The sequence below is a fragment of the Rhinopithecus bieti genome, unplaced genomic scaffold (assembly GCF_001698545.2).
Source record: "Rhinopithecus bieti isolate Rb0 unplaced genomic scaffold, ASM169854v2 scaffold_11161, whole genome shotgun sequence".
NCBI classification, from domain to species: domain Eukaryota; kingdom Metazoa; phylum Chordata; class Mammalia; order Primates; family Cercopithecidae; genus Rhinopithecus; species Rhinopithecus bieti.
The window spans coordinates 491,274-508,956 of record NW_016806937.1 but is presented as its reverse complement, the minus strand read 5'-3'; the positions used below and the strand labels follow the sequence as shown (position 1 = coordinate 508,956).

General features: G+C 54.7%; 1 protein-coding gene across 1 annotated transcript in view; it reads right to left on the bottom strand.

Annotated features, from left to right (window-relative positions):
• Nucleotides 1-12,882: 12,882 nt before the first annotated feature.
• Nucleotides 12,883-17,683, bottom strand: part of GNAO1 (G protein subunit alpha o1) — a 76,558-nt gene continuing 71,757 nt past the window's right edge. Inside the window, exon 6 of the mRNA XM_017878770.1 lies at nt 12,883-17,284. Coding sequence (XP_017734259.1) covers nt 17,097-17,284 — 188 coding nt within the window. The 3' untranslated portion in view covers nt 12,883-17,096. The remainder of the gene's footprint in view (nt 17,285-17,683) is intronic.

The window sequence follows — 17,683 nt, the reverse complement described above, 5'->3', positions numbered from 1 at the left end:
TGCTTTACACATTGCACCCATTATAGGTGCCACTAATTCCACATATTCACATGTTTCTGATGTGCGAGAAGAGAAAATTATTTGGATCAATTTTAGAGGGTCTTGACACATTATGAAACAGCCAAACCACAGTGTTTAGAGCAGGGGCTTATTAAGTAGCTTAAAATGATCCAAGAAGTGAAGTCCTCAGTCCACCCTCCATTTTATACCTGGATACTTGAGGATTTCACCACTTCCTGGGGGCATCCGGGACAGGTGCTGAGGGCAGTGGCAATTATGCTGGGGGCTTCCCCTCCCAGGACCCCTTTTGCTGCCCTGGCTAACTGCAGGGTCAGACAGATGGTCCTCACACCCAGCCCCTGGAGAAGCAGCACTCAGGTCGGGCTGTGGGTCCAGGTTTGTAAGCGCAGCAGCAGGAGCGTCCGGGTGCTCTGGCGGATGGTGGTTGAGCTGCCCCTGGCCTCTGTGGGCTCTTTTGGAATGAGGCTGTGTTGCCCTCTCCATTTTCTTAGTGGCCCTGTTTTGTTGACCTCCTGGGTTCTCCTCAGTTTTTGTTGTGTTTTGAATGTTGAGGCTTTTATGTACCATAGAGGATGGTGGACCATGTGGCTATTTTCCTTGTGTTGATGTGAATCCAGGTGCCCAGGTGGCCTCTTGGGCCTGATTTTCCACTTGGGCTGAGTAGACAGTGTGCCCTTTTATCTGTAGCCAGCCGACTTGACCCTGTCTGTGGTGACTTTCAGTCCTGCTGGAGCAGGACACACATGGAAAAGGAAACCACGGCCTTGCCAACAAGCCCTGGTGAGGAGCAGCGGCCGCCTGCCTGCCCTCGAAGGCCCTCCATCATCTGGAGCCTCCATCTTGCTGGGCTGCTGCTTATCTGTTAGGTTAGACGTGGTTCCAACCTTGGCTGCATGTTAGAATCACTTGTGGAGCTTTTAGATAGAGTCACTTACTGTAAACAACTGCAGCGAGCCGCCTCTGGCAGCCATCGCACACACACGGTCAGGCTCTCACAGTGCGGGACAGAGCAGTCTCTGGGACCAAGGAGATCCAGTCACGAAATACAAGAGGGTAGAATTGACTTGAGAGGAATCTGTCTACTTGCAACTCTTGGGGTTCTGGTTCTGTGGGGAAAAACAGGTTTCTCCCCAAGAGGAGTCTGTGGTGCCTTTTCTGTTTTCCTTAAGAGCTCTGAGTCATTAGTGGTCCCCTCTAGATCTTTTCATGTGGTACCCAAGATGGCCAAGAAAAAAGAGGAGGGAAGAGGGGAAGTAAGTGGGAGGAGGATTTTTAGGAAATGAAGTGCACAGAGGAAACAAGCACATCATTTTTTGTATTTTTAAAAGGGGGGGTTCCAGTCAACTAGAAAAAAATTACCAAAACAGGATCCCAAAAGAGAAAAGCAGGAAGGCCTTACCAAGATAAACATATATCCTGAATATCAGCTTTTAATTAAGCTGACTTCTAACCGTAGAGCTCTTGAAATCCTTTCAAATCTCGTATTACCCGATTTTAGCTGGGACAAACAGCTGGTATTTCTGGGTGTTGAGTCTTTTTAACCAAAGATCCTCTCCCCCAGGTGGCAACGCCTTATCCACAAACATCAAAAGTCACACAAATATCAAACCAAAAGGAACTAATTCTCTGGGAATGGAATTGGCTGTAGCAGTGAAAGGACTTTTTTTTTTTTTTTTTTTTTTTTTTTTAAATCTTGCAGGGCATCTGAAGCAGGCGGTTTCAGCCTTTAAAGGATTTTAACTGGTTTCAGATCTGATCTCAGCCGGAATGTTGTTCGGATCATTCTCTGGATGTTAGCATTCCAACATCACTGTCAGTTATTAGTCCTGGTTTAGAAAAAAAAAATGTGTTGGGTCTGCTTTTTATAATCTCAGTAGTTTTATTTGTGTTCATTTCCCCCCTTTAGAGAATTACTCTTTTAATCACCTGTCTTATTACCCTAAGCAACTGCCAGCTAGGCAACAAAGGTGCATTTTGGAGCCCCGTCTTCACTGGGTGGTCTAACTGGGCAAAGAATGGTTCAGGAATCTGGCAGCCCCCAGAGCCAGAAGAGGTTCACAGCGACTCTTCGACTTTCTCAGTAGAGTTTCAGGGCAGAGATCAAAGGCCTGGAGGGATTCCACAGGTGGCGATGATGGATACCTTTTGTTTACCTCCTGAATAGAGGCAGTTTTCTCAGAATTTCTTTTAGAACGTTTTTAGGTGCCATTGGAAGTAAATCTCCTATTTGATTTGGTTCTAATTAGAACTAGCTTTTCCAATTGTGTGCACAGATAAGCTAGGGGGGAAAAGGATCTTTAAAATATATATAACAGATAGGTTCTGCCCCACTCTCCTTGTTCCAATTTAATTGGCCTTTTGCTGCATCCTTTCCAAAAAATGCTATGACCTCCCTTCTAAGAAAATGAGGCAAATAAACTTCTGTTTGTTTTATCCGCAAAACTCATTTGAAAGTTGGGAAAGAACCCTTCGAGAATATGGCTCAGTTTTTAGAGAAATTCAAATATGCCATATATGGAAAATGTCATGGTTTCCTTCAGGCTTCCATGTGGATCTTGGTTTGTTACAAAGTCAGATTGGGGCCTGGATTGCAAACCTTCCCCTCAATAGAGAGGGTAGGTCATGTGCCCCTCTCTGCAGATAACAAGTTGGGGTCTGGGGAACCGGGGGAAAAGCAGAAGAGGTTTAAGTGGTGCTTGTATTGGTTGGGTATTCGTGTTGAAGTTGGGTATTCACTGTTGAAGAACAACAGTGCCTCTTGTTCTTCCATAGTCTCTGAAACCATATCCCCTGCCTCCACTCCCTCGATTCAAAAGGCTGCTGGAACTTGCCCGAGAGAGGCCTTTCTGAGCCTGTAATTCCCATTTGTTGGGATTCAGAGAGGATTCCAGGTAACTGACCTTTTGGCAGCTCCCCCATCTCACTGAAGACGGCATGATACATGATGCTCTTGGCCGCTTGGCCAGTAAGTGGCACGTGGATATGATGCAAGGAGTTCAGTGGGCTGCTGTTGCCTCCAGGCCCTTGTTGCAACCCATTTGCTAATTATTACAGCAATAAATGTAGGAGATGGGTGAGACCTACAGTCTGGGGGAGGAACAGGGATCAGACTCCGCACGCCCCACCGCACTGCTGGGTTACCCTCTGCATGTTTGGTCTGCAGGGGGCTTCCTGACATCCAGGTACAGTCAGGGAGCAAATTGAAGGCAGCCTTCCTGGTCAGGCGGGGCCCAAGCTCGTCCTGGGCATGTGAGTGGCTGGGAACTCTTGGGTGCAGATGGGCTCAGGCAATTGGCCTCATTCTTGGGACCACCCATCCTCCCACTGTGGGGGAACCTCTGGCTACAGAAGAAAGAGGATCCTGCATGATAGGAGAGGGGCTTCGCCTGCCCTCCTTGCATTTCTTCCTTCCTAATCCCCACTTCCACCTCATTTCTCAAAAGCAAGCAACCTGCTGAGGGTGAGGAGGGGCCAAGAGCCGGGAGGAGAGGACGTCGCAGGTGAAAGTGGCAGCTCCCCTGCCCTCATTCCCAGGTGGCACTGGGCAGTGGTCGTGTCAACTGTACTCTGAGCTGGGGCCCCAGTGACAGCACTGGGGATGGGAAGGTCCTGTGTGGGACTCCTAACCGCCGGCCTGCCAGCGTGTGTGGCCGAGTCCCTCCTTCCCTCTCCTGCCAGAATGAAGCCCACCCCAAATAACCATTGTTGGAAGGCACAGGGTGAGACTCAGGAGTACAGACAAACATTCTCTTTTATTGAGCTACACAGGAATTTTCCATTAGTCAGAGAAGTAGACTGGCAGTGTGTAAGATATCACAGAAGCCTCACCGATTGGGAATAGAAAGGCTTACAAAGACCCGTGGGCTTTTTTTCTTTTTTCCTTTTTTTTTTTAAGTTTTTTTTTATTTTTATTTTTTGTGTGTTTTGTCTTTTGCCTCCTCTTTATTTGAAATGGCTGTGACTGGTCTTCTTCAGCAAAGATTAAGTCTTAAAAGTGAAACCGTGAAGAGGTTTGGGGTTTGGATATCAGTCAAAGTAGAAATGACATAGGATTGGTCATGAAAACGGTGGCTTTAATGTAAACACTACATTCCATCTTTTTAAATTTTTTTGTTTTTTTTTTTCCATCTTGTGGTATTTAAAAATTTTTTTTTGTTCTTTTTGTCTGTAGCACAAACATCCCCACATGAGAGAGCGGACACAGGGCACCGAAACAAAGGCAGAGGTGGGGAGGGGCGCACACACGAAGGCGGGTGTCAGCCGGGACCGGAAATCCAACACGGCAAAGGAAGAAAACCACAACCCGTTTCCCAAAGACTAGGAAAACTGATCTTGGATTGGGGGGGTGTAATACATAGTACTCAGCAGGACAAAAAAAAAAAAACCAAAAAAACCCACAAAGGCTATCTGTATAAAGGGGGTTGGTGGGCAGATTGTTTTCTATGGGGCTGGGTTTCCATATACGATGGTGTTCTTTTTGGCAGCTACTGGCCAGTGAGAGCTGTGCTTTTTCTATACAAACCTGGAGTAAGCATGTGGCGGGAGTGGCTTAGGGCCGCGAGGTGGTGTCTGTAGTGTCTGGGCGGCCGGCTGGCAGCAGGGTTTGCAGGGGCCTGTGGCCTTCTGGAAAGCCCGGCCTGAGCACACTCCTCGGACCGGTGCACTGCACCGGGACCCCAGGCGGCAGATGAGCCCTGCCCCCCAGCAGGAGCGCCAGGGCTGCGCCGCGAGGTGGGACGGGGGCCGGCGTGGGTGCAGACGGGTATGTTTGTTTTGCAAGAAAAAGAAAGAAATATGGATGAAATGGTGAGTTTTCCTTTTTTTTTAAGCTACAAAGCACATGAGAAATGTTCTTTTTTTTCCTTTCAAATTCTAAATGTGAAGACTCAACTAAAACCGGATTCTACAGCGTTCTACAGAAATACACAGCCGTCAGTCACTCTGGGGTCGTAGGTTAGACAGGGGCTTGATACAGAAAGGCTGTGTGTCTTACAAAGGCCAAAAGGTCATGCTACCAGGAGATCAACGTCAACAGCAAAGAGTCCATGAAGCAGTCTGTAGAGAGAGAGATAAGGGGTCCAGTCTGACCATTTTCTTTGATTTTAAAAAGCAACCAACCAACCAAAAAACCCTAGAACATTTTGACTAATGCTGGGGTGGGGCGAGATGGGGCAGCAGCACGAGGGGTCTGGAACCCCAATGAGGCCCATCCCCAGCGCCTGGGGAAGCCTGGCCCCCCTGGGACCCTGACTCGGGTCAGGCCCACAAGTCCGGCCCTCCCCAGGCCATGCCTGTTCCCCTCGCTCCCCGCCTTCCCATGTGCCCCCTTGGAGCGGGGCTGGCTTCAACTCTGCAGGTGAACGTGGGTCCCCTCCTGTCAGCTGCTTTTAGAAAGCACACCAAGTCTCCCTGTTCTCTGATTCTTGCCATCTTAACATGAATAAAGAAAACTCAGGAGACAGTGGATTGGTCGGAGCAATGATTCTTCTAAATTCCTGAAATTAACAACCACCACCACCCGAAAGAGAAGCATCCTTAAATTGTCCTGTTGTTAGGAGTGTAGAGTAAGGAGAGGCTTAGGGCGCTGGCCATTTCTGAAAGGGTCTGGAATTTGCCGAGAGCAGGACGGAACTGAGGGCGCAGAGGTTCTGAGGGCGGAACACAGAGAGCTGGCTGGGCCAAGGCCAGGGCTGTTCTGCCATTCCCCTGCTCTCAGAAATGGGGCTCAGAGAGGAACACCCCGGGGCTAGCCTCAAAAGGAGGGACTCCCAAACCAAGCTACCATCTGGACATGTGTGAGTGTCTGTACACAAACACACGTGCATGCTCACGTGCCGTCCCAGGAAAACCTCCATGAGCTATGGGATGGTGGTCAGTTCTGTCTGCAGCTCTTTCTAGTACAAACTAAAAAGATTTTTAAATATATATTTGTATATATATATATAAGGTTTTGTTATGCCTCTTTAAAGTTTATTTACCAACTTGCATTTGTTAGTGGTGTGTGTGTGTGTGTGTGTGTGTGTGTGCGCGCGCACGCAAGCTGTTCTGTAGGTGCTGGAATCATTACCAAATAGGTTGCTATACAGGACAAGAGGTCAGTACAAGCCGCAGCCCCGGAGGTTGTTGGCAATGATGATGTCGGTGACGGCGTCGAACACCACCTGGATATTATTCGTGTCTGTGGCACAAGTCATGTGACAATATATTTCTTTGTTGGGTGAGCGGTTTTTGCTTTCAAATTGTGCTTGGATGTAGGCGGCTGCATCTTCATAGGTATTGGGGCCTGTAACAAGACACAGAAGAACAGGGAGAGGCCCTGGTGAGCACTGTGGGTGGACAGGGCTGGGGACATGAAGACAAGAAGTGGGTTGTGGCGTGTCCCAGGAAGTGGGATGAGAGGAAGGCAGCAGTAGGAACTGCTGGGCAGTTCCAAGCCTTAGTTGCATTTTAAATTAAATAACAGTTTTTTTTTTCAGGCGAAGTTTTGCTCTTATTGCCCAGGGTGGAATGCAATGGCACTATCTCAGCTCACTGCAACCTCTGCCTCCCAGGTTCAAGTGATTCTCCTGCCTCAGCCTCCTGAGTAGCTGGGATTACAGGTGCATGCCAGCACGCCCAGCTAATATTTGTATTTTTAGTAGAGACGAGGGTTCACCATGTTGGCCAGGTTGGTCTCGAACTCCTGACCTCGGGTGATCCACCTGCCTTGGCCTCCCAAAGTGCTGGGATTACAGACGTGAGCCACCACGCTCGGCCTTGCCATTACTTTTCATAGCAAAACTGCAATTACTTTTGCACCAACCATACACAGGCGAGCATTTGCCTGGTTTTGGACTTTGCAAGATCCCTTAGGTTTTCACACCAGATCCACCTGGGAGCCCGCCTGGGAGAGCAGTGGCCACAGATGATCCCTTTTGCTTCCTAGATGAGCAAATTGAGGCACCGCCCCATGGTTTAAACCAATCCTGCTGATTACAATAAACCAGGAAAACAAAGTCTGGAGAGGGGCCTACCCAGGAAGGCGGTGGGCACTCAGAGGGACCTGTGCTCCTTCCTCATTGGTTTCCTTTAAGAGGCCACTCGGCAGGGCTGGCAGCATATCAGTAGTAGTCGCGGTTGTTGAGCGAGTGGCCAGGACATGGAGGCATCGATGTCCCCAAGGTGGGAAGTTGAAGGGGACATCAGCATGTATGATGCCAACTGGGGGCCCTCTGTCCCCACCAATTCCTTGGGTGTACAAGGGGCAAGGGGCAGGGGGTGGGGGCATCCTTGGGTTGTCACAGCAGAGACCAGCTCTGGGCAGCCCAGTAGGAGTGCCTGGACTCACAGGGCCAAGCCTCATCCTTGATTCGCTGGTGCAGAGATGCCAAGCCCAGCACAGCTGTTAAGGATTGGACAAAGCAGCCCGTGTGGACCCTGCCCAGGAGCTTCCTGTCTGGAGAGAGCCGAACTGGGCACAGCCCAGGGTGGAAGGTGGCCACATACAGCTGTCCAGGTGGGAGGAGTGCCTCGTGCCTTCCCTGTGTCTGCCGAGCCCAGCGTACTCACACAGCCCTGCTGCCACCCGGCCACGCTGGCCCACACGTCACCTCTCATCCCACCCCTGTTGCTTGTTTTGTGCCCTCACAGGCTTGCGCTCCATGGGGCCACTGCACTGGTGACCATCTGTCATCCATGATATCTGAATTCAAACTGGATCTCTCTGAAGGCCCTGGAGAACTCATGTTTCCCAGGTTCCGACTGCCCTTTGCTGGGGCATCTAGTGCTTGCACTCCACAGCAGCGAGAATGGCCACTCCCAAGTTGGGCCCCAGTGGGACACTGGACAAGAAAGAGCCGTAGGGTTGGGCCTGTCTCTGAGGGTAGCCCTGGCCGGAGGGGGCCTGCTGGACTCCATTGTTGTGGCCAGGAGAGGTCAGCAGTGGCTGCCTAGAGTGGGCTACAGCCTGACTCTGCCCAAGGGCCACCTGGGGCTGGCCTTTCGGGGCTTGTCTTGTGTCTCCTGCCCTCCATCCTGCAGAGGGCACATTCTCTGTGGCCAGTTCCCCCTCCCCTAGTTTCCATCCTCTGAATAATACCAACGGCAGCCACAGCCAGCACTTCTGTAAACCTGGCACCAAGCAGCTGTCCCTCCAGTCACCCTTGGGCTGGGCATGATTATCCATTGTGTTCACCAGATTAGAATGAGGCGCAGGTGACTGAGCAACTTGCTGAGCTGCAGGTGGTCTGGCTGCAGAGGCTACCTGGGCTGCCTGCCCTATTGGGTCTTTCTTTCTTTGAGAGCCTTGAGTGCAGCGCACAGTTCCTGGCCCCACCTCCCACTCTGCACCTTGGGAAGAGCAAGAACCACCTTGCAAATTCACATCAGCATGGACTGTCAGTGAGGACACGGTTTGTGCTCAGAACCAGCTGACAGCCCTTCTTTACACACTGCTCCCAGCTGTGGGGAAGGGTGGGGAGACCGGCATTGACCTATGCTGGATGTGGGTGCCCTGTGGCTGAGCCCAAAGTCTTACTCCAGGGCTGTCAGAATACGGGTTCTTGGCCGAGCCAACCTGTGCCCTGACCTGGCGGATGACAGGACACCTCCTGCTCCATGGCAGGGTGCTGGCCCTCTGCACTCTGCAACCTGCAAAGGCGACTCCTACCCCAGGGACCCCTGGAAGCTTCCCAGCCCCTATAGGGACCAGGGCTGGGCTCTGGCATCCCCTCAATGCTGCTTTTAGGCATTAGCAGCAGCCCAGAGCTGGCCCATCCCATAGAAGCCACCCTCCCTCATCCATCCATTTGGAAAGAGCTTCATTTAGGGGGTGGGGAGGTCTGTGATACATTCCCCTGAGAGCAAGAAGAAAGCCCCAGAGAAGTCAGAAGAAACAGGCAAGGATGGAGGAGGCTTGCAGATAGCTGGAGTGGTTGGATTTGGGGCAAAGACCAGGGGCGGAGGAAGAAGGGGAGAGAGGAAGTGCGATGGGGCTGGGGTTGGGGAGGGAAGGCAGGCATGATGTGGGACGGGTGGAGTCGTCTGGCTGGGCGGCCGCACAGAGATGAAGTATGTTCCAGGCACCAAAACAGGGAGCAGAGAAAGCAGGTGGGGCCAAGAGGCAGCCCACGCCCTGCTCACAAGCCACGTGTCCACCTTTTGGTTTCATGCAAAGGTGCTGTGTGGCCCTGGGCAGGGGTGAGGGGAGGCCACTGCTGAGATTACAGGAGGCTATCCTGAGATCTCTCCTAGAGGGTGACCAGAAGGAAGGGGGAAGCCTGTGATCCTGTCCTGCCCCCTGCTCCCCACCATGTCACTCCTGAGTGACTGGGTCCTACCACATATATCTTAGGAGGGGCCATTCTCACTACGCCAAGGACTGTGTCCTGGGAAGCCCAAACCTGGTGGCACAGTGCTGTTTTACTTTTGCGCCCCACCAGACTCCTGCAATGGGTCCTGCTCACCAGCTAGCCCCAGCAGCGCTGGCCGAGCAGCCTTTTCTCTGAGCCATGGGTCCCTGTCAGGGTCGGGCTTCCCCCTGCACAGGACTGCCTGGCACCCACCTGTGTATTCAGGAAAGCAGATGGTCAAAGGCGACTTCTTGATCTTCTCGCCAAATAGATCTTTCTTGTTGAGGAAGAGAATGATGGAGGTATCGATGAAGAACTTGTTGTTACAGATGGAGTCGAAGAGCATGAGAGACTCGTGCATGCGGTTCTGCGGCCGCAGGAAGGGAGGAGAGAGGACAGACAGCGGGAGGGAGACACAGAGACAGGGAAAGAGAAGGAGAGAATTAGGCTTGACAGAGAGGGACTGGGCTACTCGGCAGCTCCTCCGAGAGGCTGCCAGATGGAACCTGAATCAGTCACACCTCACAGCACATCTCATTCCCTGCTTCCAGATAACCTGTCATGTTGGGGCCAGAGGCAGAGACTGGACTGGGCACCAGCCATGGCTCTCTGGGGAGGCTGAGGACAGGGTGACCCAGGTTCTCCCCACTGCAGAGTTCCCAGCTATGCGAAGGTCTCCCAGCACACGTGTGTGTGGCCGTGTGTGTGCATGCGCCTGTGTGCCTGTGTGTGTGTGCGTGTACCTGTTATGTGTGCCTATGTGTGTGCACCTGTGTGTGCATGCCTGTGCATCCATGTGCCTGTGTGTGTGCGCCTGTGTGTGTGCCTCTGTGTGTGTGTGTTGGGGGTGGTGGAGTCTGGACTGGAGCCGGAGAGCTGGGCTTTGGCCCTTCCTGCCTAGACCTCTCCTCCTGGGCCCATCCTGGGACGGGGGATGTCCTCTGGGAGTGGTGAGAGACTCCAGGCCCTTCCCATGGCCTCAGGGGAAGGCATGCCACATCCTGCCAGCCTCCTGGGGGCCACCACTCAGGGGAGAGGTTCCTGGCAGGGCTACCTCCAGGAGTGCCTGGGGGACTGGCCACACCTCCTCTGGCTGGGTCCTACTCAGCCGCATCTGACACTGCATGGTGTTCTAAGCAAGGCAGATGTGGAGGGCTGCCCTGCACACAGGAGCCTGTTTAGCAAATGGATGAACATGATGGGCACCCCAAAGAAGCCAAACCGAGGGGCCAGCCTTCTGCCCTGGGCAAAAACTCTGCTTTGGGACCCTGAGCACATTCACTTGGGTAGTCTGTTTCTCAGCAGTACACAGGGCATCTTAGTCTCTGTGAATGAATCCATTCCTGCACAGGGAGGGGGAGGAAGGGACAGCTCCCCTTATTTTCCCCAAGAACCCTGTCCTAGTCCTGGGAACTTGCCCACTGTAAACCCAGCTCCCTGGATCTAAAGCTCAGAGGTGACCCAGGCTAAACTCTACCTCTGAAATAAGAAGAGTGACACAAGTAACAGGAAAAAGAAGAGAGCTGGCGTAGACGCCACTGGGCATCTACGGGGAGGTATCTCCCCCAGGGATGAGCACACCGTGGGTGCTGAGGAATTGCTGGTTCCGCTGCCGCACCGTCCCCCTCTGAGCAGAAGGAGGGTGACGAAGATGAAGTGACCACACCAGTCACCGAGGACCATGCTGTGCCAGCGCTCTCCCTGCCTCATGTCACTTAACCTCATCTGGCCTGAGGGGACACCGTGGTGACACAGCTGGGCCAGATCCAGAACTTATGCAATGGGTCTCTCCAGTCCGTATCAGCAGGCTGTGGGGCTTTCGAGGAATCGATACTAACGGCAGCATGGCGGGCTCCGCACATCTCACAGCCAGTCCTCCCTTCGGTATCTCCCCAATGCCTGCATCATTCTACCATGACCCGTAAAGGCGGCCAGCCCCAGCCCCTGGTTCTTATTGGCTGAAGTTGGTAGGTGGAGGGGCAGAGTTCTCAGCTGCCTCTCAGGGGCACCTGGACAGCTGGCATGGCTTTATTCCCCAGCCCCAGGAGCTGTAGTACATGGCACTGGCCTTTCATTCTGCTGAACAGACTCAGTAAACTCACATGATCTCATCACTCTCCCATCCTTAATCAGTCAATTTCATTCTCAGTCCCCAGGAGCATTTTCCTGTCATCTGTGTGATCTCACCGGGAAGAAGCAGATCTCGCTCGCCCTGACCCACCTCATTGGGGTCTGTTCAGAAAAGGGCAACCGGAGGCTTCTGGGAGGCCCAGTGAACCTGTGTCCAGGGCCTCGGGCTGTCCACACTCAAGTTCATTGCGCCGCATATGAGGCCAGAGTGGTGAGGTTCTGAGACCCCAAGGATTCCACAGGAACACGCTCCCCACTCCACAGAGCCACCTTGGCCTGCAGCTGCGTAACAAATCGCTGGAAACCCACAGCCAGAGCCAAGCTCCCTCCTCCATTGCACACCTGCCCAGGCACTGCCAGGAGCAGCCACCAGAGTGACCTGAGCTGGGAGTGGGGACTGTGCCCCCTTGGCCACTGAGCTTAGGTGTGGAGGAGAAATCAAAGCTGGCTCATTCAGGCTCCACAGTTCCACTGGTTAAGGCTGAGCCCCCGTCACAGCCCTACGCCTCAGGGCCACACAGCATGACTCACACGCACTCACTCTTCCAGTCAGTACTGCCTGGTATCTATGTGCAGGGCTCTCTGCTGGGCTGCCCTGAGGATATAAGAATGGCCACGTTAGGCTCCTGCTCTCTGAGAGCTCCGAGTCCAGCTGGAGAAAGATGACGCATAGTCTGTGGTCCCAGGAGTGGCAGCGCAGGGGAGGACTTGGGGAGCAGAGGACAGGCATAACCAAGTCTGTTTTTATGGGGAGAGGGCCTTGGAGGGAGCCCCCAAAAGCGGCTGATCCTGGAGACTTGGGGAGGGCAGTGAGGAGGGGAGATCCTGCAGGGCAGGGGAGGCGCCGGCACTGAGACCCCTGCCAGCCCCCCAGGCCTGACTGCCCTCCCTTGGCACGCTGCCTGGAGCCCATTGCCAAGGAGCTGAGAGCACAGTTCATCCTCACAAGCTCCCCGGAGGAAGCAGACGCCGGGCTACATTCAAAGAAGAGATACCACCATTCGAGAAAAGAGAAAGAAGCCAAAGGTCACAGATGGCCGACAGCCAACCCCCGAGACCTCCACCTGCCCCGGGCTGCAGTGGAGGCCCAGGAGCAGCAGGAAGCGGTGCCAGCACAACCATGGCCACTGCTGCGTCACCCACAGAAGTGTCCAGGTGGGCACCAAGCTCTCCAGGACAGGAAGGTGGCTCGGCGCAGAACGGAGCAGCCTCCTACCAGATGGTGATCCTGACAGGAGGGCAGGGCACCCAGTCGCCCTGATTCTCTGTCCCCAGCAGGAGTGTGCCCACTCTGCCAGGCTGCCCACAGTCCTGGGACCAGGATGGGGCAGGGCCCGAGGACACACATGCAAGTGCACCTGGCAGGAGCTCCCTGGGCCCTGACAACACATCACACTCATGCTAGGAAAGCGGGCACTTTTTATTAACAGTAGGCGACTAATAAATACATTATGGCAGCCAATAAATTATTACAATAACTAGAGATTTATTAAACCAACAAGTCACTCTTCTTACAAAATTACAGTTAATATGGGGTGGGCGGCAGCGACGGGGTTGGGAGGTGGGATCACTGCACTTGAGAGAGACGGCTTTTCTAAGGAGGGCGTGGGACGCCTGAGCCCACCTGGCCTAGATGGGGAAGAGGGGTGCGTGGGGAGGCAGAAGGTACTCAGCAGGGGTAGGGTGAGGGATGGCTGGCAGAGCCAAGGGATGGGTCAGAACCAGCGAAGTAGAGAAGACCAGGAGGCAGGAGGGGAGGGCCTGGCTGCCCAGAGCTGTGGGAGTAACAGGAGGGGTGTGGAGGGGAGGGGAAGAGAGGGGAGGAGTGGGGAGGGAAGGGAGTAGAGGAGTGGTGCCTCAGAGCTGCCGGCTCTGCCAGGAAGGCCGGTGGGTCTCTGCTGGTGGTCTTGCTGCACCGGGCCTGGGGATGAGAACTTCTCTTCCAGGGGGAGCCCCTCTCTCAAGGAGGGGGTCCAGGAGTTTGGATTGGGGGCCATTCTTTCTGCTTTCCTCCCAGCCTGCCCCTTCTTTGACAGGGGCCTTCATCTGGCTGGAGTGGGGTCTGTCTGGAGGCTCCAGCTCCTCTCTGGGCGGGGGGGGGGCGGTCAGGACTCTTCTTGCTGAGGGGTGGGAGATGGGGAGCCCTACCACAGACCCCACGGCAGCAGCTCACGCCCGGGTCCTGTTCCCTGGGCTGCTGGGATCCTGCACTCTAGGCTTGCAGCCTGACAGCAGGAACTGCCTGAGGGTGACTGCCTTCAGCACTGCACACTGAATCTCTGGTGGCCAGGGAGCTGGAGCCTCAGGTCTTGGTTCCTAAGAACTGCCAGATTGTGCCTGAAGGCTCCCAGAGGCTCAGAGAAGAGAAGAGGCAGCCAGAGGAGGCTCTGTGCCCCAGACTTCTTGAAAAGGGGGAGGGCAGGCCACTAGCTGACTTGGAGGAAACAGTGGGAGTGCTCATAAATATCCACCTGGGACTGTAGGGAACTTACTTGCCAAGAGTGCACCAGGTCAGACTGAGAAATAAAGGGGGTGACCAGGAAGGATGTGGGCTAGAAAAAGGAAGAACTTCCAGAATCAACCCCTGGGTGCTAACTGTAGAGTGTCAAGTGGGAGCAGGGGCTAAGCTCCCCACTGCAGGACTCATGTTGGCCACAGGGAAGGGCGTGGGGGAGACCACCCCTGGGTCTTCCCTGTTGGGGTTTGTAGACAGCTTTGTTACAGGGCTTGCAGGTGGGAACTTGGGGCTGCCTCTGCTCCTAAGAACACTCAGGGAAGACCAGTGCAGACCATGGAGGGCAGGGATGCCTCCAGTTCCTGCCAGAGGGAGCTGGGCTGTGGGGAGGGCCTGGCAGACAGCTGCGTCCTGGCAGCAGCTTTGGTGGTCTTCTGCCTGAGCTCCAGGGTCCCCATGGAACCCAGAATGCCAAAGCTGTTGGCCAGGGGCCCAGGTTGTGCTCTCTGCTTAGGGCTGGGCAGACCCCATGCCCTCCTCAGGCCAGAGAGCCTTGGGGGCCTCTATTGGTGCTCAGAGGGAAGGCCAAGACCTGGTTCTTATGATGGCCAGTGGCGCAGGTCACAAAACTGGCCCATAGGCATGAAAGTGGCAGGCATAATTTTCATGAGTTTGGCAAAGACGTTCTTTGTAGAAATCAGTTTCTGCTTGGCCTGCTAAATCCGAGCCATCGGAGAGGTTAGCATGGCCCCTCAGGGCACACACAGGACCACTGTGGATTAGAAACGCACCCATGTCTGGTCACTCACAACATTCTTCCCACATCCACATCCACGACGGAGCCAAATCTTATCTGTCACCCTCAGTCGCCACCCACAAGGTGGAGCCACCGGTTACGACATGGATGACAGGCGTCACGCACAGGGAGATAGTTTCTCCCTGGATACCCCTGAGGGCCAAGGACCCCCCAGCCCAGGGTGGGAGGATTGAGAGCAGTGCAAGAAACTGAGGAGGCTGGAGCATCCAAGGGAAGAGAAAGGCAGGCCAGGGACAGACGGCGGGAAGGCCTGAGCACCCACTCCTCCAGCCCCAGTTCTGTAGACAGGGAAGGCCTGGATCAGGAGCCTGAACCCAGCCTGGTGCTCTGGCCACTGTGGTCTGAGGGAGGTTGCTGGGGGATATGGAGAGCCCTTCAGCCCAGTGACTTCCACCTCCAGGGTGATGGCCTTAGAGGTGGAGCGTGGCCAGCATCCCCCTTTTGCCGGCTGCTTCTGAGCCTGGGGTTACAGTTTGGAGCAGAGTTAGGGGCACAGCTGGCCTCACCCAGGGTGGTGCTGCTGAGAAATAATTGCCATGTCTTCCACATTGGGCAGGATGGCTTAGCTGCCCAATGTCCATGGTAGGACACTGGGTTCCCAGGGCCTGTCCTCTGCCACGCCCCAGCACCTGGTGCAAGGTCCAAAACATGACTGAGGTGCACACAGCAGAATGGACTTGGGCTGATGGGGGACTCCTGCAGCCTGGCTGCCAGAGGCTTCCCAGGCACTGGTCCCTGCAGGCATTTGGCACTAGGGAAGGTCCCTGGGTCTCCTGGGCCCCACTGAGAGCGCTCTGTGCCTGTGGGTCCAACAAGTCCAGAGCTGTTGGCACTGGCGCTTCCTGGCTCTGGGGCAGTCTGGGGGCTGCAAGTGGAAACCCAGGGGCCCTGCCTGGCCGGGGACTAAGCAGTGTCCAGAGTCAGGGCAGGGAGAACAGAGGGCTTGAGGAGGGAGGCAGAGGCCTGTCAGGGGGTACCCTCATCCCTCCATGGCACATCTAGGTCCCCAGTCACAGCCTGCTGTACAAGCACACGACTGGCCTGGGTGTGGGCGGTGGCCTCAGCCACCTGGAGGCATCTTGGAGTGGGAGAGGTGTGTTGGTTGCCTAAGGCCAGCCAGACCTGCGTCCCCAGGAGAAGCTACCCCGCCCTCTTCTGCTCAGGGATCTGGGCAGTGAAGCCTCCTCTAAGGGGTCCTAGGACTCTCCCTTTAGAGTGGGGGACAGGGGAGTGCGTTTGTGCTGGCCTGGGCCCAAATTCTCCAGGGTGTCAGCTCCATCCCCTGCTGTCCTCTGTCCCGAGGGGCTGAGAAGACACCAACGGCTGCGGACAAACTCCCTGATTTCTTCATCAAGACAGTGAGGCGGGGCACTGGCTGCACACAGTACCCCACTGCCCGCCCCACCCAGACCTCTGCAACTACAGAATCCCCAGCCCGAAGGCCTTTGCTGGTTTGAGTTGAATTCAGTGTGGACTAAAGAAAAAACGTATCTGTTCACACCTCAGAGTGACCACCCGAGCTCCTGGTGACTGGAAAAAGGAAATGGGTCACCCTTGGGCCTGCAAGGACTGGGCAGGAGGCCCCAGCCCAGGCGACACAGGAGCCTCCACCTACCTCCCCCGTGCCTCCCACCTCTCCCTCTTCCCCTCCCCCTGACCATCTATCTGAGCCATAAGTCAGTCTCAAGAAGCATTTCCAGAACTCGGAGGAGTCAGGGATGGGGGTTCTCTGGGAGAGCAAAGACAAAGGAGGATGACCCAGAGAAGGAAGGGCTGAGACCCAGGGGAGGGAGACGGAGGCCATCGCCAAGGCCTGAGTCCTCCCACCCATACCAAGTTGGCCTGGTCCCACCCTGGCTTTTGTTGACGGAACTGCCCTCCACCAGAGACCCCAGGCACAGCGGAAGGATGGCTCCTATGACCCCGCCCTGCCAGCATCCTGCTGCAGGGCTGTCTGCGCCACTGCACCATCCAAGATGACAGGAGGACACTAAGGCTTCCAGTGAGACATAAGGTGCAGGGTGTGCCCATCTGGGCCACACGGCGGCCCTGCCCTGCCCCCACAGCTTCCCGATAAAGCACTCAAGAGATGACGCAGAGGCTCTGAGCGGCGGAGTCTCCTGGCCTTGCAGCATGCACTCAGCGGCCCCGCCCCGCCCATGCGTTACCACGAGTTCTTTTGGGGGGTGCAGGTGGAGGATGCTCCCTCCTCCCTCCCTTGGTGCCAGCCTCTGGGGTCTTCTTCCTCAAGTGCAAAGAGTGGTCTGAGAGTGGTGGAGCCTGGTTCCAGGGGAGGGGGGCAGCAGGCCAGGCAGGGCAAGGGTGCCGGGCAGGGTGCCCAGGCTCAGTAGAGTCCACAGCCCCGCAGGTTTTTGGCGATGATGACGTCCGTCACGGCGTCAAAGACAAACTGGATGTTGTTGGTGTCCGTGGCGCAGGTAACGTGGGTGTAGATCTCCTTGTGGGCTGACTTGTTCTTGCTCTCGTACTGGGCCTGGATGTAAGCCACAGCTTCTGCGAAGGTGCTGGGGCCTGCAGAGCAAACAGGCAAGGTGTGGTGAGGTGAGAGGCCCATGGGACTGCACAGGGAAAACCTGATGGAGGGGACCTGAGGGGTCAGCAAAGTCAATAGGGGGTCCTGGATCTAGTCAGGACACAGTGGGACAGTGTAAAAGTCATGACATATACAAAATATCAGGTCTCTCAGTATATCACCTCTATTTATCTATTTTTTTTTTTTTTTTTGAGATGGGGTCTTGCTCTGTTGCTCAAGCTGGAGTGTGGTGGTGCAATCAGGGCTCACTGCAGCCTCCACCTCCTGGGCTCAAGTGACTCATCCTCTCTTCTCAGCCTCCTGAGTAGCTGGAACTACAGGCATGTACCACCACACCTGGCTAATTATTATTATTATTATTATTTTTTTTTTTTTTT